At 51.6% G+C, this 23,364-nt stretch overlaps 1 protein-coding gene across 2 annotated transcripts in view; it reads left to right on the forward strand.

Moving 5' to 3' along the window:
- Nucleotides 1–2,057: 2,057 nt before the first annotated feature.
- Nucleotides 2,058–23,364, forward strand: part of LOC127669881 (paladin) — a 93,154-nt gene continuing 71,847 nt past the window's right edge. For both annotated transcript variants that reach the window (XR_007974428.1, XM_052164101.1), the window contains exon 1: nt 2,058–2,239. Coding sequence is in view for 1 of the 2 variants with exons in the window: in XM_052164101.1 (XP_052020061.1) it covers nt 2,119–2,239 (121 nt within the window). In the remaining variant the exon portion in view is untranslated. The remainder of the gene's footprint in view (nt 2,240–23,364) is intronic.

Below are 23,364 nucleotides of genomic sequence, written 5' to 3' on the forward strand. Positions count from 1 at the left end.
CACTGAGGACTTCTCTGCTGGATTCAACAAGAGCAGAGACATGTGTGACTGAAGATGTGCCGGGCATATGCTGGGGACCGAAGACAGGTCACACATGCTGTGACCCTCCAGTCTCTGTCCTTAGAGGCACACAGCCAAGGATCCGGTTTCTTCTGGACAGTGCAGGAAACTGTGCATGTTTGTGTATGTATGTCCTTCTAGTCTAGAATGTTTGTGTGCATTCTATTCCATGTACTTGGACCTCCACACACCCTGTACTTGGGCCTCCAGTCCCCAGCTCAGTGGTTCCTCAAACATCTCTCTCAAAGATGAAGAAGGAGGGGGTCAGATAGCTTTACTTTCCCCAGGCCACACAGTCCAGCCAATGAACTGCAGGCCCTCTGAGTGAAGTGTGGCTGGAACCAAGATGGCTGTGCTCCTCAGGCGACTCCTTGGGCTTTCTCTTTCTTCCTCACATGCCTTGGGTGGGCAGAAGGGAGTCTGACATACAGGGCAGGTAAACCCTGGGCCTCAGTTTCCCCATGCATTAAAACAGGGATAATGGATATGGTGGAGTGTTTGCATGCCCAGCATACGGGAATAGTTGAGTTCGATACCCAGCATCGCATAAGCCAGAATGGCGGCCCATGTCTGTAATCCCAGCTTTCGGGAGGAGGGTCAGAATTTCTAGGTTATTCTTAGATAAATGTTGAACAAAACCAATTTTGTTTTTGTGTATGAGACCCTGTGTGTGTGTGTGTATTGTTCATGTATGTATGTATGTATATGTATGTATGTATGTATGTATTTATATAAACAATGATAGGTACCTTTTAAGATCACACGGATGAGACACCACTGTGACATGCTGGGTATCTGGCCAGACCATTCGAGACAGGGTTTCTCTGTATAGCCCTGGCTGTCCTGGAACTTACTCTGTAGACCAGGCTGGCCTCGAACTCAGAAATCCGCCTGCCTCTGCCTCCCAAGTGCTGGGATTAAAGGCATGCACTACCACCGACCGGCTTGTCCAGACCACCCTTAATGAGTCCTTTTAGGGTTGCAAGCCCCTCCCTCTGCATGGTTCAAATCCTGCGGCTTGACTTTGGCTAAAGGCCAGGCCTGCAAAGTGAAGACTTCATCCTGGCCACAACTTCCTCCTGGAGTGTCAAGGGCCCTCTAGCTCTGACTGGGCCAAGGCAGGTAGAGGCAAGTAAGGAAATACTCCTCAGTGTAGGATGACTGGGAGAGAGAGAGAGAGAGAGAGAGAGAGAGAGAGAGAGAGAGAAAGTAGCACACTCCACACAGCAAAGAGGGTTTCCTGAGACCTAAGCAGGGGCGAGCAAGTACATGAACGTAAGGTCAAGGGTCAGGCAGCCTGCCCAGATGCTGGATCCAGGGCTCACTAGAGCCCCAGGGCCCACCATCACTTGGCCCACCACCACTTGTAGGTTGGGGCTGCTCCTTTTCCAAAGACTGGGAGCTGCAGTTTTCCTCAGCTAACTGTCAAGTAGACCATCTGCTCTTTAAGGGCTTCATCCTTGGACATCTGCTGGGAGAGGCTGAAGTCCAGAGGCGCCAGACCGTCCCTACCTAGCTCAAGTGGCACAGAAGAAATGCTGATTCTGGAGTCTAGGAGAAGCAGAAAGGGGAAGCCCAGGGTTACAGGGGCCCTGGAGTAGGGGAGGGGGGTGTGGCGCCACCAGCCTAAGCGGTTTTTTCTCCAGCCAAGGAGGCTGGAAGCCGGCCTTGGGTATCTTCCAGAAGGATCCGAGCAGGCAAAGGAAGCCGAACTTGCTTCTCCCGCAGGTTCCCTCTACCCTCGAGTTTTCCTTTAGGTGCAGGGCGAGCGAATAGAGGAAGCTGGCCCGGAATCGGGCCCTCTGGTTGCTTGCGGCTGAGTTGGGGGGCTGTTGGGGGGGAGAGGGAGTGTATCTTTAAGTCCGCGCCCCCTCCCCGTAGGCGGAGGCCTAAGCTGCGGCGGACGGGACAGGGGAGGGAGTGACCGCGCCCGCCCGGGCGTGGGGTGTGAGGGATCCGGACTCGGGGCGGGGCTCTGGGGGTGATCCTGGCCTCGGTGGCCGCGGGCTGGCGGGGTCTGCGCCGCCTGGACACGGCGAGAGCTGCCTCCGCCCCCGGATGGGCTGGGGAGGGTGGGCGGAGCCATCTGGAGCCCGCGCGGGTCGTGCCCGCAGCCCGCCTCAGCACCGGCAGTCCCCGGCCGCAGAGCGAGACGCTCCCCCGGAGCTGCGGCTGCCAGGTAAGCACGCGTGGGCCGCGCCGAGGGAGGATCGGGGTTCCTTGGTTTGGGGCGGAGGCGTCCGAGATACCCAGGCCTGTCCCAGGCTGGCGCCACCACGCTCTCTCAAAGCCGGAGCTGCTCCCGGGTCGCGCGCAGGTCGATCCCGGACTCAGCTCCTGTACTCTGGCTTCCCTCGGAGTGGGGGACAACATGGACTGGCGACACCCGCTCTTCACTGCCAGGCCTCGGAGCCCTCCTGGCCAGCTGGGCTTCCGAAGAAGTTAGGAAGCATAGCCGGGTTGCGACCCCGGCATGGGGTCCCCAGACTTATCTGCAGGGCCCTTGAGGCCCAGGGGCAAGGGAGCAAACTCAGGAGCCTGGCGGGCACAGGCTTTGATTCGCCGCTCAGTTTGGTCTCTTCTGAGGCGGGGTCTCTTTGGTGTGAGCGAGGGTATGCATGCAGAGTGTGAACATTCCTGTGTCTGAGCCTGTGCAGCATGTGTGTCCATCTGTCCTCTTATCAACCTTCAGAGGACCCCCCCCCCAAAACAAAACAAAACAAAACAAAACAAAACACGGACTTATTAGAAAAGGTAGTGTTTGGGAGATTGACTGCTCCAGTTTCTTGTAGTGGCTCTGCTGCTCTTGTTTTGAAATGAAAATCAGACTCCATGAAAGACTGGCCCGGGGAAGGTGGAGACATCTCTGGTCTTCCAGCCGTAGAGTATGGGCCAGACCGTGGCTGCCCACAGCCGGGGACAGAGCACCTGTGGATGTGGGCTCTGGGCCATGCAGAGACAGTGTGGGAGGTGGGAAGACTTGGAAGGGCTGCGTCCTCGTGTGGCTCTGCCCTGCAAGGGAAGACAAGAGAGAAACACTTGGCCAGTTCTCTGATAGGGAGTTTGATATCAGCCCTGGGCTGGTAGCCGTAGAAGAAAATGCCAGGAGGCTCCTCATGGGAATTGCAAAACACCGTTGCAGCTTGGGTACTGGCTCTGGGTGTCCTGAGACTTAGCAGATAGATGTGTTTCAATGTCCTGGTGCAGGCCGCCCCACTCTTCTTATTAGCATTACTAATCCCGACCGCTTTTCACCTCACCTGGAGGCTCGGGGTGGGGTGGGGGTTGGGGGACAACACGAGGCTTGGGGTGGGGTGGGGGTTGGGGGGGCAACACGAGTAGGAGGACTGGCAAGGACTTCCTGCTTCTGTGTGCCCACCCCATGTTTTGGGCTGTGTGTCTAAAGATCCATTTGTTTTCTCCAGTCAGATGGAGCACAGGTCTGGGGCCTGCTGAGGTTTGAGCCAGTCTTCCAGGAGGAAGCCCTGACTTCCTTTTTGAAGAGTCTCCATCGTGGGGACTGGAGGGGAGGGTGGGAGGCATTGGCCAGACGCGGTTTCCTGTGAGGGCAGACAGGCCTGAGGTGGCCCTCTTTGGTCCCTTCTGTGGTAATGGAGTGGACAGGGTGGGGCTTAGGGGCAACTCTGACCCTACTCTGAGACTCTGTGGTATCTGGGACTCTGCTCCGTCTCTGTTCCCGATAGTTTGGAGGAGCTGGCGGTGTGTCTGCGTCCAAAGTCTTGGGCATTGTTCCTTTAGTGGGAGCTCCCCAGGCATAGGAGGGAGTGCCGTGTGGTGCCACGTGGGTGGAATATGAGCTCATATTCAGGTGTAGAGCCCTGTGGGCAGACACAGGGAAGAACTGGACATATTTACCTTACGAGAACTGGCACAGAACGAGGTGTGCTGGCACCTCAGGAGCAACATCGACATGTGAGTGGGCAGGTGTCTGGGCGTGTGAAGCAGGGCTAGTGATAGCCACAGACACGTGTGCGACAGAACAGGCTTGTGTCCTGGCATTGCACTTTGCTTGGGCAGCAGGTGTATAAAGGGGCAGATCGATTGGTGGGCCCACTGAAGGACAGACAGGCAAGTGCTAGATAGACAGGAGCCAGCTGTGCCCACCTCTGGTGGGCGGGGCACACATATACCAGCCAGAGGCACCTGCTAGTCAAGGCTAGGGTCTGGAGAACTGTAGATGCTGAGACATGGTCCCAAGTGTCTTGCCGTGGTTATGTCAGCTGAGCCAGACATCGTCTTGTTCAGTGTGGAGGGACAGGTACTCAGATGCTGTGTGGTATGACTTCCTTCCTTCCTTCCTCATGTATCCCAGGCTAGCTTTGAGCTCACTATGTAGCCAAGGATAGCCTGAGACTCTCGATACTCCTGTCTCTCTACCTCCTGGGTACTAAGGTTACAAGCATGCTCCACCATACCCAGTTTATAGGGTACTGGGGATAGAACCCAGGACCTCATGGGTGCTAGGCAAATGCTCTGCTTACTGAGCCCCAGACTCAGTGTAGATTTATTTCTAGTCCATGTTGGGGATGATTAGGAGACCCCAGAGGGCTCAGTGTTCTGTTTTAGTCTGAAGGTGTGCGGCCTTCTGCCCCCTCAGTTACAGGGTTGAGCGTCTGCCTGGGGCACCGGCACAGGTCTCTTCAGTCTTTGGCATCCTTTTGTGTCCCCGGGACTTCTATGACTCTTTCTGCCACTTTGTGCCAGTGTGCACTGCTTGGCTCTGGGGTTTTCCTGCTGAACTTCCCTAAGCCCTTGAGTCTTAGGTCGTTGTCTCTGTATACGAGCCGGAGATACGTGGAAGTCTGGGATGAGAGCTAGCCTCCCTCCAGCATGGACAGAGCAGAGTCTCCCACGGTCTGGCTGTACTCATGTCACCTCTGCTCAGCCTGGCACCTTTGGAGCCAAGCCCTGACCTTGATACAGCTTGACACCAAATGCTCCTGTGACCTTCCACACTCACTCACTGTGGCAGTTACCTCATTCTTAACCCCAGCTCCCTGGAGGGTTAACTGGAAGACAGCTCACGACAAGTTAAGTCACTTTCCATCAGTCCCCCCAGGGCTGTGACCAGGATTGCCTGAAGTCTCTGGCAGCCAGGTGTTTGGCCGGGAGCTTGGGTGTGTAGACACCGTCCACCTCTTGGTTGGAAGCGGCAGCCCCCTCTGTACTCTCTCTCTGCCCGTAGCTCCTCCTTGTCCTGGGGGTCCTCTGAAAGGGTCAGGAAGTGGCCTGCTGGGCGTGTGGAAGCTTGGGCTTTCTGCCTGCTGGGCCTCTGGGAGGGGAGCCAGTGGTTCACTAAGAATAGCCCCAAATCATGGCTCTGGGCTCCCGGTGGGCAGCGCTGCCTCTCCCATGGCAAGGCATTTGGAGACAGGCTTTGCATGTTTCCTGTGGCCAGCATGGCATAGGGGGGTGGACCTGGGACCTGTAGTCAGGAGCTTGCAGCTGGCTCTGCAACTTTGCCCAGCCAGGCCTTTGTCTGGGACTTAGTAAAGAAAACATAAGTGAGACAGATCCTTGTCACTTGGAGATCTTCCCCCCCCCCCCCACAGTGCCACCACTATATCCGGCTGCCCTGACTTGGAGAATACAGTTCTGTAGCAGACCCTCAGATCTGACTGAATCCCTGTCCTGGCTCTGTTACCTCCAGCAGCACACCTAACATCTTTGTGGCTTATTTTCCTTATGTAATAAACTAGGGAGACGGATCCCCCTGTAAGAGTGTCCAAGAACGTAAGGCCGGTGTGTGCGGAGATGGCTGGAGACTGGGCTGGCTCACAAGACGTTCTAGGGAGACAGTGGGTGCTACAGCCATCTTCACATCTCCCAGCCGAGTGGCTGTTGACACCAGAGAAGCCAAGGATTGCACTGTGTTGAGTGGGGACAAGGGCCCGATGTCATTTTGATTGGGGTTCTTTTGTGTGGGTTCCTTCCGCAGTACAGAGGATCCGATATATGGCTCAGTTGGTAAAGCTGGGTCTCATGCAAGCACTTGCGTAAGCTCCATCACTAAAACCCACCAAAGAGCTGGCTGCAGTCTTGTGTGGTGCTGGGGAAATGGAGAGGAGAATTCCTGAGGCTTCTTGGCCAGCCTGTTTAGCCTAACAGCTGAGAACCAGGTTTAATGATACACGATCTTCCCCCCACCCCAAAAAAACCCCCATAAAATAGAGCGTGATTCAGGAGGACATCTAGTGTCAACCTCCTGCCTCCGTTCCTGGCCATGCATGCATATGTACACTTACTTGCACATCCGTCGATGAAGTGCAGGTATCTAGTGCAGGTATCTGTTTAGAAGTGGGTTAGACTCTGATCAGATAGGAGGCACAGCCATGAATTACACCACACTCCTGCTGCCCGGGATTGGAGCTGGAGATCACAGTTTGCCTGGGTGGTCAGTCAGTCACTTAGGTAAGCTTGGCAAAGGTTAGGTGACTTACCCCAGCACAGGGACTCATGGGGCAGAGGTGGGGTGGCTCCAGATGTTCATATGTTTTCTGTGGACTTTTCTGTGGCACAGGGATCCAGTCTGGCCTGGAGCTAGGGTAACTCTGTGCAGTAGACATGTGGTGTCCTGGGCTCACTGTGTGCCGTGGTGTTCCAACACGCTCTGGCCTTTGGGAATGGGGTAGGCCACTGGGAGCAAACTCTGGGCTCCCAGCAGTTCCCAAAGAGGAGGGGACTTGGACATGGGTGACTGTGACTCTTGGAGAAATGGGTCTCCAGAGGCAGAATGGTGAGTGTCCTGAAGTGGCCTGCACGATGCTTGATTTATTCACCCCCACCCCACCTGCCTCCTGTCTCCCTTCCTCAAGTAGGGGACAGGGACACTGGGTGTTTTGGAAGCTTCTCTTTGGAAAGCACCCAAGGGGGAATTTCCTCTATTTTTCCTTTTCCTGAATTTAGAACCCCTCCTCCTCCACAACTGAGTTAACTCTTCTCTTGCTGGTCACTAAGTGGCTCTTGGATTGACACTGTAGTAGCAGAGACTTTGGACCCTTCTGTTTCCTTCCCAAAGGCAGTCCCCCACCAGTGCCTCTCTCTGGTGGTAGGACCTGGAAGACCTTCAAGCCAGCCACGGTCTGCTGTGTGAGTTAGCCTTGCTCTGGCTTCCCGTTTTGTGGCCATGGTACCCACAGAGGCAGGAGCAGGGGCTCCTGGACCTTTGGCGCTTTCTCTCTGTGTATGTGTGTGTGTGTGTCTCAGCCTGACTCCCCCACGGCTTGTCAGTGAGCCCAGGGTTCTATGGCAAAGGGCCATCTTGGGTCATCAGCTACTGGGTTGTAGAGAAGTGTGCATCAGGGCTCAGCTCTGTGGGCTCCATGGGCCTCAACTTGGGTGGTGGTCCAGAGGTTTGCCCGCTCTGGTTACCTGTACTGTAGAATGGGTGAGAATGTTTCTCTGCCTTCCTGCACATGCATGCACGCACGCGCACATGCACGCATGCATGCACGATCGAATTTGTGTCCCTGTACTCAGGCATGAATGCAGAGTTCAGAAAATAACCTCAGGCCGGGCAGTGGTGTTGCACACCTTTAATCCAAGCCTTTGGGAGGCAGAGGCTGGCAGATTTCTGAGTTTGAGGCCAGCCTGGTCTACAGAGTGAGTTCTAGGACAGCTAGGGCTACACAGAGAAACCCTGTCTCGAGAAACCAAAAATAAATAAATAAATAAATAAATAAATAAATAAATAAATAAAATAAAAAAGAAAAGAAAAACAGTAACTTCAGAAAATAACCTCAGATGCTATTCCTTGGGTGTTCTTCCTCAGGCTCCACCCACCTTGGTTTTTTTGTTTTTTGGTTGTTTTTTTTGAGACAGTGTTTCTTAGTGTAAGCAGCCCTAGCTGCCCTGGACACGCTTTGTATCAGACTGTCCTTGAATTTACAGAGATACGCATGCCTCTGTCTCTTGAGTTAGTGGCTTGGAGCTTCCCCAGTCAGCCAGGCTGCCTGGCCAGTGGGCCCCGGAATCTGGCTCTTCAGTCTAGGGACAATACCACACACCAAGCTGCGCTTATATCATGGTGTGCACACGCTTATATCATGTGTGTGTGTAGATCAGAGGAAAACCATGGGCGTTGGTCTTTGGATTCTTCTTTGTTTGAGGCAGGGTCTTTGCTGACAGATGAGCATTACTGGGTCTGGGGATTCGAACTCAGGCTGCCAGGCTTATGCAGCAACCCCGTTACCAACTGAGCTATCCCTCTAGTCTCCTTGTTTGTTTGCTTGTTTATATTTTTGATGGAGATTCTCACTTATTAGCCCAGGTTAGCTTGGAACTCAGTAGCTGCCCAGTCGGACTGTTCCTGCCTGGACAATCCTCCTGCCTCAGATTTCCAAGTCCTGGGATTACAGGCATTTGTTACCATGTCTAGCCATATATGTATATGTATGTGTATGTATGTGCATGTGTATGTATATGTATATATGCATGTATATATACATATATGTGAGTATATATATGCATACATGTGTGTATGTACACACACACACACACACACACACACATATGATTTTGTTTTGTTTTGTTTTGTGATAGTTGAGCTGGTACAGTGGGAAAGGTGCTTGCTCCAAGCCTGACCAGGCATGAGAAGCATTTTCCCTACAAACGCTTGGTCTGTGAGCATGTGTCCAGGCAGCAGCTCCAAGCAGGCTTCCCGCCCCGTTTGTTTCTTACATCTGTGATGGTTGGGCGTACGGAAGAGCCTTGGGGTCCTTGAGGAGAAGGAGCAGGTGTGGAGGTTTTCTGGAAGGCCCAGAAACTGTTTGCTTCACTGGCTCTTCTAGGAGTGCTTGGCTGGGGCATGCGCAGTGCAGGAATGCTCGCTGGCATGTGTGTGGGTGGAGGGCTGGGCCAGCCTGCACCTCTGTAGGAAGGGGCCCTGAGGCATGGATGGCACTGACGAATCCCTGACGGTCTGTTCTGGGCACTCTGAGGCTCAGTGCTCGCTTCCTCTGTGACAGTGTCCTAGCCAGTAAACACAGCCCTTGCCCTTCGGACCATGCACGTGTCTCCTAATTTAATAATTCAGTTTAGTGTCTTTTTTTGTTTGTTTGTTTGTTTGTTTGTTTTTTTTTTGGTTTTTTGGATTTGGTTTTTTTTGAGACAGGGTTTCTCTGTATAGCCCTGGTTGTCCTGGAACTCACTCTGTAGACCAGGCTGGCCTCGAACTCAGAAATCCGCCTGCCTCTGCCTCCCAGAGTGCTGGGATTACAGGCGTGCGCCACCACCGCCCGGCCAGTTTAGTGTCTAAATGCTATTGTGTGAAGTACATTTCCGGTAGAAGTCCTGGTTGTGGGGTTGCGATGACTGTCCACGTGCTTGCTTCCACCTATTTAATCATCCACCTATTGACTCAGATTGGGTTGGCTTGTAATTTAGGGACATCAAATGGGCATGGGATGGCATTGTCACTGAGGAGCCCCACTGCCTGGCCTTTCTTAACCTACAGTTTTGAGATAGAACCCTTCCTTCATTTCTCTCTCTCTCTCTCTCTCTCTCTCTCTCTCTCTCTCTCTCTCTCTCTCTCTCTCTCTCTCTCTCTCTCTCTGGTCTTGCTATATAGCTCAGGCTGGCCTGGAACTCTGTGTAGCTCAGGCTGGCCCAAAACTTACTGTGATCCTCCTGCCTCTGAGTGCTGGGATTTTAGGCACGTGCTGCCACAGCTGGCTTGAGAACGATCCACACAGATCTCAGTGCATGCGTCTGAGGCGCTCAGTTCAGCGGCTTCCGTCTAATATTCCCAGTTGGCGCACCTGTCACCGGCGTCTAATTATATAACATCTTCACGAACCCCCAAAGACACCCTGTACTATTAAAATAGTCTACACCCCAGTCCATGAGTCTACTCTGTCTCTCTAGACTTTTTGATTGTGGACACATCATATAACAGCACTCATACTGTGTGTATGTGTGTGTGTATGTGTGTTTGTAGAATGATGTCCCCAACCCCCACCAAGACAGAGTGCTGACTTTGGCTCAGTATGTAGCGGAGGGTGGCCTCGAACCCCTTATTCTTCAGTCTCCACCCTTTCAAGTGCTAGGATTACAGGCTTGGACCATCTTGTCCAGTTTATGCTGCTCTGAGATCCAACCCCGGAGCTTCCTGCCTGCAAGGTAAACATTCTACTGACTGAGCGAATCGCAGCCCAGCCCCAGATTCCCTTTCAAAGAGATTCCACCTTCACAGAGAGAGAAAAGCACTCGATTGTTTACTCATATTGGAATGTAATTTACATATGCATAATAGACCTAAGTGCCTTAGAATTCAGGTTTTATTTAACTAGGAAGCAAACTTGAGGTGTTTTGAGTAGGGCTGCGTGGTTGCCAGTGCTGGGTGGGTGGCAGAGTCCTGGGGTCCTGGCCTCTCCTGACACACTGCTTGATATGTGTGTGTGTGTGTGTGGCTTGGGTCTGGGAGTATGGATTGGGGTAACCAGACCTCCCAGTTAAGACCAATTACCTGTGAGTGACTCTGCCTGTCTGTCTCAGTAGGTCACCCTTGACTCCTGGCAGGCTGGTTTGTTGGCCTTCCTGATAAGGGCAGAATCAAAGGCACTATTGAAGTGGTATGGAATGGTTCTTCAGCCCACTTCTGTGGGAGTCAGGACTTGGCACGGCAGCGACGGGCTTTGCCCAGGACACACAGATGGTCTCCGCTCCACCGTGGTCCAGCCTGTTTGGAAACTTGACCTTCTCAGTGAGGCTCGGCCATGCTCCTGTGGGGGTGAGGTAGCTTAGTTGTCCCTCCCCACTCCATGTTCTGACTTGAGACACAGTCTTTCTTTGTGTTGTGTGTGATGCTTGTGTCCTTCCTGGGGAACGGATTGAACTGTAAACATGGGGACAAACCTCAGCCCAGACTGCACATCAGTACAAAGTGGTCCTTACAATTAAGGCGGATTTCTGAGTTCCAGGCCAGCCTGGTCTACAGAGTGAGTTTCAGGACAGCCAGGGCTACACAGAGAAACCCTGTCTCAAAAAACCAAAAAGCAGATGCCCCAGAAAAAGGCATCAGATCTCATTTCGGATGGTTGTGAACCACCACATGGTTGGTGGGATTTGAACTCAGGACCTTCAGAAGAGCAGTCAGTGCTCTTAACCGCTGAGCCATCTCTCCAGCCCGAGGTGTACTTACTTTTCAGTGTTTATGAGGGTTTACCTGTGTGTATGTCTATGTACCATTGTGAGTTTCTGGAGCTCACTGAGGTAGTACTGGATCTGCGGAACTGTAGTCACAGAAGGTTACGAGCTGCCGTATGGATGCTAGAAACCAAACCAGAGTTCTCTGCAAGAGCAGCCACAAACTGTGTCCCCATGTTCCAGGGGTGGACACATGCCTTGTGTCTAACCCGTAGGATAGCGTTGGGATAAAGCTGTCTGGTGCCTTCTGAGGACCGGGAGAGCTCAGCTCTTTAGGAGAGATGTCCAGGAGTGAGTTGTTGGCCGATAGGTTGGAAATCCTTGTTTTACCAAGAAGGAAACAGAGGAGCTGACAGAAGACCTAGGACAGGAAGTGAAGTGTCACTCAGTCTGTCTGACTCCCCAGTCTTCCCCACCCCCACCGTGGCTGCAACTTCCAGGTCGGGCTGGAGTGGGGGAGGGGAACCAGGCCTCTAGGCCTTGTGGGAATAGACATGCCTGTTCAGAAGTAGCCTCCACCTTCCTCCTCCTCCTCCTCCTCTCCCTCCCCAACTTTGGTCCCGTGGTCCCAGCAGGGCAGGTGGTCAGGGTTCAGTTTGTCCTCGTCTCTCTGTGTCTGTCTGTCTGTCTGTCTGTCTGTCAACAAGCTCTCTTGTACCTCAGGCTGGACTCAGACTCACTAGGTAGCAGGGGCTGGCCTTGGATTCCTGATCCTCCTCCTGTCTCCACCTGCCCAGTCCTGGATTAGGTACACCACCACCCCTGGTGTTGTGTGGCGGTAAGGAATGACCCAGGCTAGGCAAACACTGCCAACTGTGCCGTGTCCCCAGCCCTTCTGGAACAGCCTTATCTTCTCAACCAGCAACTCTGTGCCCATGACACACACTCTTCTTCCGTCCCTGGAAGCCACTGTCCTGCTTCCTGGCTCTGTGAAGGACTACTATAAAGATGACAAGACGCAGAGCCGCACGGTGCCTTTCTCATGTTTTGCCTTATTCAAACACCACAGTCTCCTCAGGGTTCCTCCGTTCTGCCTGCCAGAATTTCCTTCCTTTCTAAGCCGTAATTGTTCTCCTTGTTTTCTTTGTGAGAAAGTCTTGTTACGTAGCCCAGGCTGGCCTTGAACTAAGGATCCTCCTGCCTCAGCCGCCATGGAACTATTCTTTTAATTTTTTAAAAAAATTTATTTTTATTCTATGTGTGTGAGTGCTACGGGTGTGCCTGTGTTACATGGCGTTCGGGAGAGGGCACCCGATTCCTCGAAACTGGAGTTACAGATGGTTGTGAGCCATTGTGTGTGTGCTCCGAAGCTAGCCCCAGGCTTTCTGGATCTGGAAGAGGATCTCTCCAGCCCACAGTTCACATTTGAGGCTTGAGTGAGGAGCCAGTACCAGGGAGGAGAGTGACAGCTGCTGTTACTTATCAGAGGACACCCCTTACCTGTGTGAACTCTCCTGCTGATGTCACCCAACAGGAGAGATCCCGACTCAGAGAAGTTCATAATGCGGTCAAGGTCCCGTTGCTGAGCTGCGTTGGATGCCAGGGCTCATGGACCAGGTAGCCGAGGCTCTGTCTTACTCCCCAGGGCAAGCTTTTAGGTCCCTGACTGGAGTCCATTTTTTTTTTTCGAGACAGGGTTTCTCTGTATAGCCCTGGCTGTCCTGGAACTCACTCTGTAGACCAGGCTGGCCTCGAACTCAGAAATCCGCCTGCCTCTGCCTCCCAGAGTGCTGGGATTACAGGCGTGCGCCACCAACGCCCGGCTATGGAGTCCATTTTTTGTTACCTCTGCTGCTATCTGTCCATGGAGCCTCTGGGGAGACAGGCCCGTCTTTCCAGGCCCCTACTCTATGCAGCTGCTGTGGAAATCCCTTCTAAGCAGTAGCCTCAGCACCGGGCGGGGGCCTGCAGGCCTGTGCACACAGCCCTCGGAGCCCCCAGCTCGAGGCTAGCAGGGAAGCCCAGCCCAGAAGGCAGGATGTCCCTCTTGGCAGGACTTTCCCTGAATAAACAGTGCCAAGAGCTTCAGGATGGTGAGGACAGATAAACAGGAAGAGGAGAAGAAACCAAACCGCCATCTTCCCATGCTGCCTGGCGCCCCTCCCTGCTGCTCTCTTGGCCCTGAGTTAGGAAGGGCAGACGGAGGCCGGGGTAGTGGGCTTAGCCTGTCAGGGCTTTAGGGACACCATTGGTCATGATGAGTGAGTCGGGTGAGCTTGGCATTAGGTGCCACTCCAGTTTGAGTTCTGTGCCAGGACGCTTTGCCACCTATCTGCACTTGGGGACCTGTGGGGTACAGGGAACCAGAGCACAGCGGCAGGTGTCTGGGGGGCATGTAGGTGGGTCTGTCTGGGGTCAGCTCAGCCAGACTGGCCATCTTCATTATTTAAATTTTTGTTTTGTTTTTGTTGTTGTTGTTGTTGTTTGTTTTTTGGATTTGGTTTTTTCGAGACAGGGTTTCTCTGTGTAGCCCTGGCTGTCCTGGAACTCACACTGTAGACCAGGCTGGCCTCGAACTCAGAAATCTGCCTGCCTCTGCCTCCCAGAGTGCTGGGATTACAGGTGTGTGCCGCTACTGCCTGACAAAGGATACTGATTTTTTGTTTGTTTGTTTGTTTGCTTTTCAAGACAGAGTTTCTCTGTGTAGCCCTGGCTGTCCTGGAACTCACTCTGTAGACCAGGCTGGCCTCGAACTCACAAATCCGCCTGCCTCTGTCTCCCAAGTGCTGGGATTAAAGGCGTGCGCCACCACCACCCAGGTTTAATTTTTTTTTTTTATTATTTATTCCATGTGCATGTATTAGTCAGGGGTCTCTGGAGGAAGAGAACTGAAAGACTGAATCTCCGTCTCTGTCTCTGGGTAAATTGGATTTATTGGAGTCGCTTATGGCTGTGGTCTGTTTAGTGTGTGGTCCAAAACTCCAATAGTTAGGGAGATGAGAGTGGAGAGATGGCTCAGTGGTTAGGAGCACTGACTGCTCTTCCGAAGGTCCTGAGTTCAAATCCCACCAACCACATGGTAGCTCACAACCATCTCACAGAGAGATCTGACACCCTCTTCTGGTGAGTCTGAAGACAGCTACAGTGTACTTAGATATAATAATAAATCTTAAAAAAAAAAAAACCCTTCAATAGTTGTTCAGTCCCTGAGGTCGGATGTCTCCGCGTGGTACAGTATACCTTGGAATCCTGTAGAAATAGGCTCTGTTACCAGTCAAAGGATGGGCGTGCTGGCAAGAGTGGGGGGAGCAGGCAGCATGTCCACATTTCCTTCTCCGTGCCCTCATATGCAGGCTGCTGCCGCCAAAGGGCTGGCCCAGATATAGGTGGGTCTCGGGGCCTAAAATGATCCAGGTGTGCCCAGCTGCTGGGGTCTTAGATAATTCCAGGTATAGTCCAGTTAACAATCCCAGATAGCCACTGCTGTGTATGGGTTCTTTGCCTGAATGTGTGTCTGTTTCCCAGTGCTTGGCGAGGGATAGGAGGACAGAAGAGATCATGAGATCCCCCCAGGACTCGAGTTACAGACTTGAGCTGACATGTGGTTGCTGGGAATCGAATCCTGGTCCCCTGGAAGAGCAGCCAGTGCTCTTAACCTCAGAACCATCTCTCCAGCCCCAGGTAGCACTATTTTTGTCTAAGATTCTGACTCAGAAGGACAGAGTGCTTCAGTCCAGGCTGTGAGGTGCTGGGTGTGGGGAAGGGCTGGAGTCTAGGGGCTAGATCTGGCTGGTGTCCTGGGGTAGATCTGGCCTGGGATGCTGTTGCTATGGGAATTCCTTTCTCTTTCTTTTAGAGCCGATGGGGTGGTATCCTGAAGGGGCCAAGCCTCGGGCTCCTCAGGCCAGAGAAATTTCAAATCCTTTCCTTGCGCACACACACAATGGCTCACAACCATCTGTAACTCCAGTTCCAAGGAATCAGATGCCCTCTTCCGAACGCCGTGTGCACAGGCACACCCGCAGCACTCACACACATAACATAAAAATATTTTTAAAAAAAATTAAAAGAATAGTTCCATGGCGGCAGAGGCAGGAGGATCCTTATACATTTTTTTATTCGATATATTCTTTTTTTTTTTTTTTTTGGTTTTTTGGGAGTTGGTTTTTTCGAGACAAGGTTTCTCTGTATAGCCCTGGTTGTCCTGGAACTCACTCTGTAGACCATACTGGCCTCGAACTCAGAAATCTGCCTGCCTCTGTCTCCCAGAGTGCTGGGATTACAGGCGTGCGCCACCACTGCCCGGCCAATATATTCTTGATTTACATTGCAAGTGATTTTCCCTTTCCTGGATCCCCCCTCCCCGAAAGTCCCATAAGCCCTCTTCCCTCCCCCTGTTCCCCAATCCACCCCTTCCCACTTCCTTGTCCTGGTATTCCTCTACACTGATGCACTGAGCCTTTCCAGGACCAAGGGCCACTCCTTTCTTCTTGGGCATCATTTGATATGTGAATTGTGTATTCCATATTCCAAGCTTCTAGGCTAATAACTGTTTTTCAGTGAGTGCATACCATGATTGATCTTTTGAGACTGGGTTACCTCACTTAGGATGATGTTCTCCAGATCCATCCATTTGTCTAAGAATTTCATGAATTCATTGTTTGTTTCTAATGGCTGAATAGCACTCCATTGTGTAGATATACACCACATTTTCTGTATCCATTTCTCTGTTGAGGGACATCTGGGTTCTTTCCAGCTCCTGGCTATTATAAATAGGGCTGCTAGGCAGGAAGATCCTTAGTTCAAGGTCAGCCTGGGCTATGCGACAAGACTCTCTCACAAACAAAGCAAGGAGAACAAGGGTATCTTTTCACATGCCTCCTTTGCTGCATGGCACCTGAAGCTTACTTAGGCTGTGGCCATGCTCCCATGCTGTTCAGAGCCCAAGGTGCTTGGGGGTTCCCCGGGGTCCCCCTCCGACCCTCTGTTCTAGACTCAGGTACCACATGATTCCTAGGAGGCTCTGGACAATGCTGAACCTATGTGTGTGTTGTGCTTTCTGGAAACAAACACCACCATTTTTCTTGTCAGGCTCAGTTCTCTTGCCTTCTTCAGGAGTCTTCCGTGATGGGTAGGTAACCTCTTCTGCAGCTCAGGGTAGCAGGAAACGTGCTGAAGTCTCTGGCCTTTCTGAGCCTCAGTTTCCTCTTCTGTGAATTGGGAAGACTAGGTGTCAGGGAGAGGAGAAAGCCTGAATTTTCTTCCCTCAGCCTGTGTGGAGCTGACCTGCACTTGGAGAAACGTGGCCTTCTCAGGGTTAAGTCCCTTCCGTACCAGAGGCGGAAGCAAAGAGGACAGAGTGTGAAATGAAATCACTTCCCTGCCCAGGGGGCTGCCCTGGGCCTGGCTTTTTGCAGTCAGTCCTATTTCCTCCCTAGCTTCCATGTTCCACACTCTCCCAGCTCCCATGACCCCATGGGTCACAAGCAGGTGGGGGCTCCAATGGAATGCTGGCCAGTCTTTCATCCGGCGAGTTCACTTCCTGTCTGAATAAGCCATCCACCTTTCCTGCCTGGGATTCCATCAGTGGGGTCCAAGAAGCTGTGTGACTGTGGTCCAGACCAGTGACAGGCCAGTGCTTCTGTGAGCTGAGCAAGTTTCATGGCCACCCTTGTGTCTAGTTTCTTCTGGGGGAGCCTGGGCTGCCTCTGTGATCAAGAGCGCTGACCTCACTTAACCCTCATTAGCCTGCAGGAAATGGGGTGCTGAGAGGCCAGGGCATGGCCAGGCTCCTGAGCAGGATGGCGCTGGCAGAAAACCTAAATCTTGCTGACTTTCAAGGTTCTGATTTTTCCTACAGGAAGGTGTTTATGAGTCTATTCACAGGATTCAAGGGCAGACCCGCTTCTGGGGGAGGTACCAGCTTGCCCTTGGCTATAAAGTTGATAGCGAATGGAATGGTGGCTGCTTGTCCCAAATGGCCTTACTGTGTATGGGGTCTGTATGTCTGTGGTGGGAGAAATGGAGAAAATAAGAAAATAAAGGGAGAAATCGGAACAGACTTTTATGTTTGAATGCATCGTGTGAAGGGTTCATTTCCAAACATCACAGAACCAAACCAAACCAATTCAACCAACCAAAACAACCCTCCAACAACCAGAGATGATAAAAAGTATTTGGAAAGATGAGAAAAGGAGAAAGCATTCGGAATGTAAACAAAGAATATAGAAAAAAGAAAGATGAGAAAACCACCTGGTTATCCCTGCCCCCACATCCCACACTCAGCCAGAGCGGTTGCGAACTGTTTCCTCGCAGACGTGTGTTGTGTGTGTTCAGGTGGAGTAACATTGTTTCAGTCTTCTGGGGCTCTTTCATGTCTGACCCAGGGGAAGCCATCTGGATGTCCATTTCCGGTTTTGCATTCAGGCTGTGATCTGTTGCTTGATTCAAGTACCTGGAGGATTGTTGGCCCATCAATTCCTGGGTGGAATGAGATGTTTTTGTCACCTGGGACACTCTTTGACACTAGCAGTGGATTCTATTTATTTATTTTAGATCGGGTCTCACTATGTTGCGCTGGTTGCCTGGAACTTGGTAGGTAGACCAGCGTGCATCTGCTGGGAGTCAACAAGTGAGCTATGGTGAGGGCACAGAGCTTAGAGGGTGACTTTCTGGACTTGGGTCTTTCTACCTTCTAGGTCCAGGGAATGGAACTTAGCTTGTTAGGCTGGGTGTCAGGTTCCTTTACCCAATTTTGTTGGCCCAGGATCAGATTCTTAGAAGTGAGCAGAGAGTTTGGAAACGTTAGTGATGTTTCTCTGATACATTTTGAATGGCTTTTCTGTGACTTTGTAACATCAGGTGCAGGCCTTTGGGGAAATCCAGGCTTACTAGGCAAGAAGATCCACCCTCAGACAGGATTTCTCTGTGGCTTCAAACTCAAGAGAGATCCCTCTGCATCTGCCTCCTGTGTACTGGGATTAAAGGTGGCTCAGGCTGGCTTTGAATTCTTTTTAAAGATTTATTTATTATTATATGTAAGTACACTGTAACTGTCTTCAGACACACCAGAAGAGGGCATCTGATCTCATTACAGATGGTTGTGAGCCGCAATGTGGTTGCTGGGATTTGAACTCGGGACCTTTGGAAGAGCAGTCAGTGCTCTTAACCCCTGAGCCATCTCTCCAGCTTGGCCTTGAACTTCTGATCCTCCTGTCACTACCTTGCGAGTTCCAGATTCGTAACTTGTACCACCATACACAGTTTTTGTGGCACTGGGGATTGAACTCAGGGCCCTGTGTGTGTGCCGGCAAGCTTTCTACTGCCTGAGCCAGATCCCCAGTTTGTGAGTTACTATTGCATTTACCACCTAAATAATCTTTATGCCTTGAGGTTTTGGACCCCAAAAAGCCAGTTTGACTCTGGCTCATAACCAATTCTGGTACAGCATTCCTTCACACCCTTCCCAACACTGGGGTGGCCAGCTGAACTGGGTCGGCATACAGATACAGAAAAGCTGTGGTCCTGGGTAACTTTCACTGCCTCACTAAGGACACTCGTAGATGACACAGGTATATTTTACCACAGGTATATATTTATGGGGAGCACAGGCTAGCCCCATGTGGGATACTACCATACTTCTTGCCATGGCTGTGACATTTTTACCCACTGTGGCTTTTGAACCATAAAACACCATTCTATCAAGGAAAGCAGGGTGCTGTCAGGCGTGTTCTCGTCTGGGTAACCTGGGATAAAGATGCTGGGGACTGGGGACCCTGAGAAGTGTGCTTATAGAACTGTAGTACTGTGATAGATTGATGCAGGCCTTTGTTCAGTGTCTGTGCTATCTTGGGGCGACTCCACATCACCTGGTCCCCCTTTCCCCCCTTCATGTTTACGAGTGTCAAACTCAAAGCCACTTGAAGTCTTTTCTTGCCCGTGGGGTGTGTCCGGGTGTGAGGTCAGCACTGGGTGGCTGTCTTTCTCACTGACTGAGGCAGTCTGGCTGGCCAGCAAGCCTCAGGGATCTGCGTCTCAGTATCCCTGGGGCCGGGATAAAAGGTGCATCAGGCTTTTCCCTGTGGATCCTGGGCATTGAACTCAGGTCCTCTTGCGTGTTCAGCAAGCACTTTACACACAAAACCATCCTTCCAGCTCACCTGTCATAATTCTTATCCTACCAACACAGCTAGCACATAATTATACTGTCTGGTGTTAAAATTGGGTTATTTGGTTACTTGGGGTGATGCAAAAATGTGATCCTAGCATGTAGGAGGTGGAGGCAGGAAGATTGGGAGGTTAAGGCCATCTCTGGGTACATAGTGAGTTTAAGGGCAGCCTGGGGTACACAAGACCTTGTCTTTAAAACAAACAAACAAGCCGGGCGGTGGTGGCACACGCCTGTAATCCCAGCACTCTGGGAGGCAGAGGAGGGCGGATTTCTGAGTTCAAGGCTAGCCTGGTCTACAGAGTGAGTTCCAGGACAGCCAGGGCTATACAGAGAAACCCTGTCTTGAAAAAAACCAAATTCAAAAAACAAAAAACAAACAAAACAAACAAACAAAAAGAACAAAACAAAACCCAAAACAAAACCAGGCGCTGGAGAGATGGCTCAGTGGTCAAGAGCACTGCCTGCTCTTCCAGAAGTCTTGAGTTCAATTCCCAGCAACCATATGGTGGCTCCCAACCATCTGTAATAGGATCCAATGACCTCTTCTGGCATGCAAGAGTCATACAGATGGAGACTCATTTACATAAAATAAATAAATCTTTAAACAAAACAAAACAAAACTAATCAGGGCAGAGGAGATGGTCAGAAGGTAAAAAAGGCTTGCCATTGTAGATATAAGGTGAGGATTTCCAGTCCCCAGCACCAGTGCTGGGTGGCTGGACTGGCCTTTTGGAAAACAGGGTCATGGAGTCTCTGGAAAACAAAGTTGGCTAAGTAGACTGGTCAAATCGAGAGCTCTGGGTTCAACTGACAGATCCTGAGCCAAGAAATACAGTAGAAGATAATTGAGGAAAATATCTGATGTCTGTCAGTGTCTGCCTCGGGCCCCTGTATGCACATACACGCACATAGACACCCTCAGCACACACATAGACTCTTGCAAACAAGACACCTACACACACACAGACCCAGACACACACAGACACACACACAGACACACATACACACACACACACACACACACACACACACGGACCCTTGTATGCACACACATGCACATAAACACCCTCAGCACACACATAGACTCTTGCAAACAAAACACCTACACACACACACACACACACACACACATACACACACACACACACACACACACACACACACACGGACCCTTGTATGCACACACATGCACATAAACACCCTCAGCACACACATAGACTCTTGCAAACAAAACACCTACACACACACAGACCCACACACACACATACACACACACACACACACACACACACACACACACGGGCCCTTGTATGCACACACATGCACATGAACACCCTCAGCACACACATAGACTCTTGCAAACAAAACACCTATACACACACACACACACACACACACACATACACACATACACATTCAAGCACACAACAACCGAAAGATTTGCCTGAACTTTCAAATCCCGCTCAGAGCCTTCGACATCTCTGGGTGTGGATGGGGGGTGCACATGTGGAGCTTGGAGCGTAGCCATTTTTAATTTTTTCTACCCCCCCCCAGAGGTAGGAGGGGTGTGACTCAGGAGAAGAAGCCCAAGGGTCTCAGGCAAGCTGCCGAGAGCCACCCGTGGCTGGTGTGACGTCTCAGATGGAACACCTACCCCTCTACTGTCCACAGCCTCTGGCTTCATGAGCCTTCCTCACGCTCCTTTGCTGTGTGGGATCCAGGGCTGAGCACGCCCTCTCTCTGCTTGTCATTTTCAATGGAGAGTTACACGAGGTGGGCCCCATGGCATAGGGACTGTGTTTCCCACCCCAGGCTAAAACTGTCTTGTGTTGTTGTCTTAGTCAGGGTTTCTATTCTTGCACAAACATCATGACCAAGAAACAAGTTGGGGAGGAAAGGGTTTATTCAGCTTACACTTCTACATTGTTGTTCATCACTAAAGGAAGTCAGGACTGGAACTCAAGCAGGTCAAGAAGCAGGAGCTGATGCAGAGGCCATGGAGGGATGTTTCTTACTGGCTTGCTTCCCCTGGCTTGCTCAGCCTGCTCTCTTATAGAACCCAAAAATACCAGCCCAGGGATGGTACCACCCACAAGGGGCCCTCCTCCCCTTGATCACTAATTGAGAAAATGCCTCACAGTTGGATCTCATGGAGGCACTTCCCCAACTGAAACTCCTTTTTCTGTGATAACTCCAGCCTGTGTCAAGTTGACACACAAAACCAGCCAGTACAGTCGTCTTGATAATTCTCATGAGAGACTTCTATGAATCCAACCTTCTGTTCAGCAAGAAACTTTTCCAGTTTTGTTCATTCAAGTGACCCCTTTGCCCCAAGCTCTGGCCAGGCCCTGGGATGTACCTGAAGGCTAACTAGCCCCGGTCTCTGCCTACAGAGGTTTGGGGGACTTTCTGGGAGAGGGCTGTAAGCTTCCCTAGTTCCCTAGGATAGGGGGAGAGGGGGAGGGGCTGAGCAGGAAGCTGTGGAGTGAGTGAAAGCCAGACCAAGAGTGAGGTAGGCTGGCGAGAGGCCCCATGCCTTCCAGACTGGCTAGGCCTGTCAGTGGAGAGGTTGCCCACCATTGACTAGGACTTCCAAGACTCCATTCCAGCCTCGTAGTGAGATGTTCTTCTGCTCCATATTTCTGTTATTGATGCTCTACAGAGGTCCGTTGATGTTGCTGTTCCTGGGACAGTGAAGAACACAGTGCATTGTGGGTTCTGGGAGTCATAGTCTGGAGAAGGCAGCTGGGCCGGCTCAGGGAAGTTCTTCCTTGAGTCTCCCCCATGCCCTTTTGATGGGGTTCTGGTCTCACCATTTGCCAGAATCAGATGTACATCTCATAGCAGGGCTTCCCTGGTTCTGGGCAAGCAAGCAGATGTCCAGAGAGGTGCAGGGGACGGGTGGGGAGGAGACTCTTGGTCCCATCCCAATGCCCACTGTTGGTGAATGCAGGCAGGTCTCTGGCCACCACCGGGCCTCAGTTTCCTGTTCTGCAAACAGAGACTAGGATGCAATCTCTAAAGCACCTTTGGCTTCAATTCTAAGGTACATGTCGTGTCTGAGAAAGGCCTAACTCTACTGAGGGGGGTCGAGACACACGTGTGTTTGCATGTGTGTTAGGTGTTGAGGGGCCAGGCCTGGGAAGGAAGGAAGGAAGGGTTTAGTCTGAGCTCCTGCTGTAGGCATACACCTGAAAGTGTGTGTACATACATGTTGAGTATGCGTGTACACACACATGTGTGAGTATGTGTACACATGTGTATGTGTATATATATATGTGTTGTGTACATGTCAACTGTGTGTGTGTGACAGAGAGAGAGAGAGAGAGAGAGAGAGAGAGAGAGAGAGAGAGAGAGAGAACCATCTTCTCAACACTCCCTCCCACCCTGAGAGTTTTCTGACTCCACTCCAGCCCCTTGGTCCCCCAGCAGGGGAACCCTGGAGCGTGGTAACTTCCCTGTATTTGTTCTGAAGCTGGGGCAGATGTTTCCTGCAGCTGGCCACTCACTCAGCCACTGTCCTCAAGATGGATCGGCCTATTTTTAGCCCTATTGTTAATGCCCAGGCATCTGCTTCCAGGCGCATGTGGGAGGCTGTGGCCCTGGGAGGGACACTTCCCCGGCCCATCATGCTCTCTGCCTCCCGGCTTCTGTGTCCTGTGAGAAGCTAAGTGGCCTTTCAGACGGGAACTCCGCACCTCAGTTTGTTCCATCTGCTGAATGGGACAATAGCCCTCTTCCTCACAAGGCTCTGGAGGGGCAAGAAGTGTGAAATTCACCCGGTAAAGAGTTGTTTTGAAACTACATGTGTCAGGGGTTCAAATCTATGGGCTGTTGTACTTATAAACAGCACATTGACTCTGTGGGGTTGGGTTGGGTTGCGGGCTTTGTTATAGGTACTGGAACGTGAGCTGAAGTGGCAAGGCTTTGCTGGTGGTTATGGGTAAGGGGGGAGGGCGAAGGGAGGGGAGGCAATTCCAGGTGTGGAGCCCAAGATCACGACACAGAAGGAGGAACCTGTGTCCAGG

This window comes from Apodemus sylvaticus, chromosome 19 (assembly GCF_947179515.1).
Source record: "Apodemus sylvaticus chromosome 19, mApoSyl1.1, whole genome shotgun sequence".
Lineage (NCBI taxonomy): Eukaryota > Metazoa > Chordata > Mammalia > Rodentia > Muridae > Apodemus > Apodemus sylvaticus.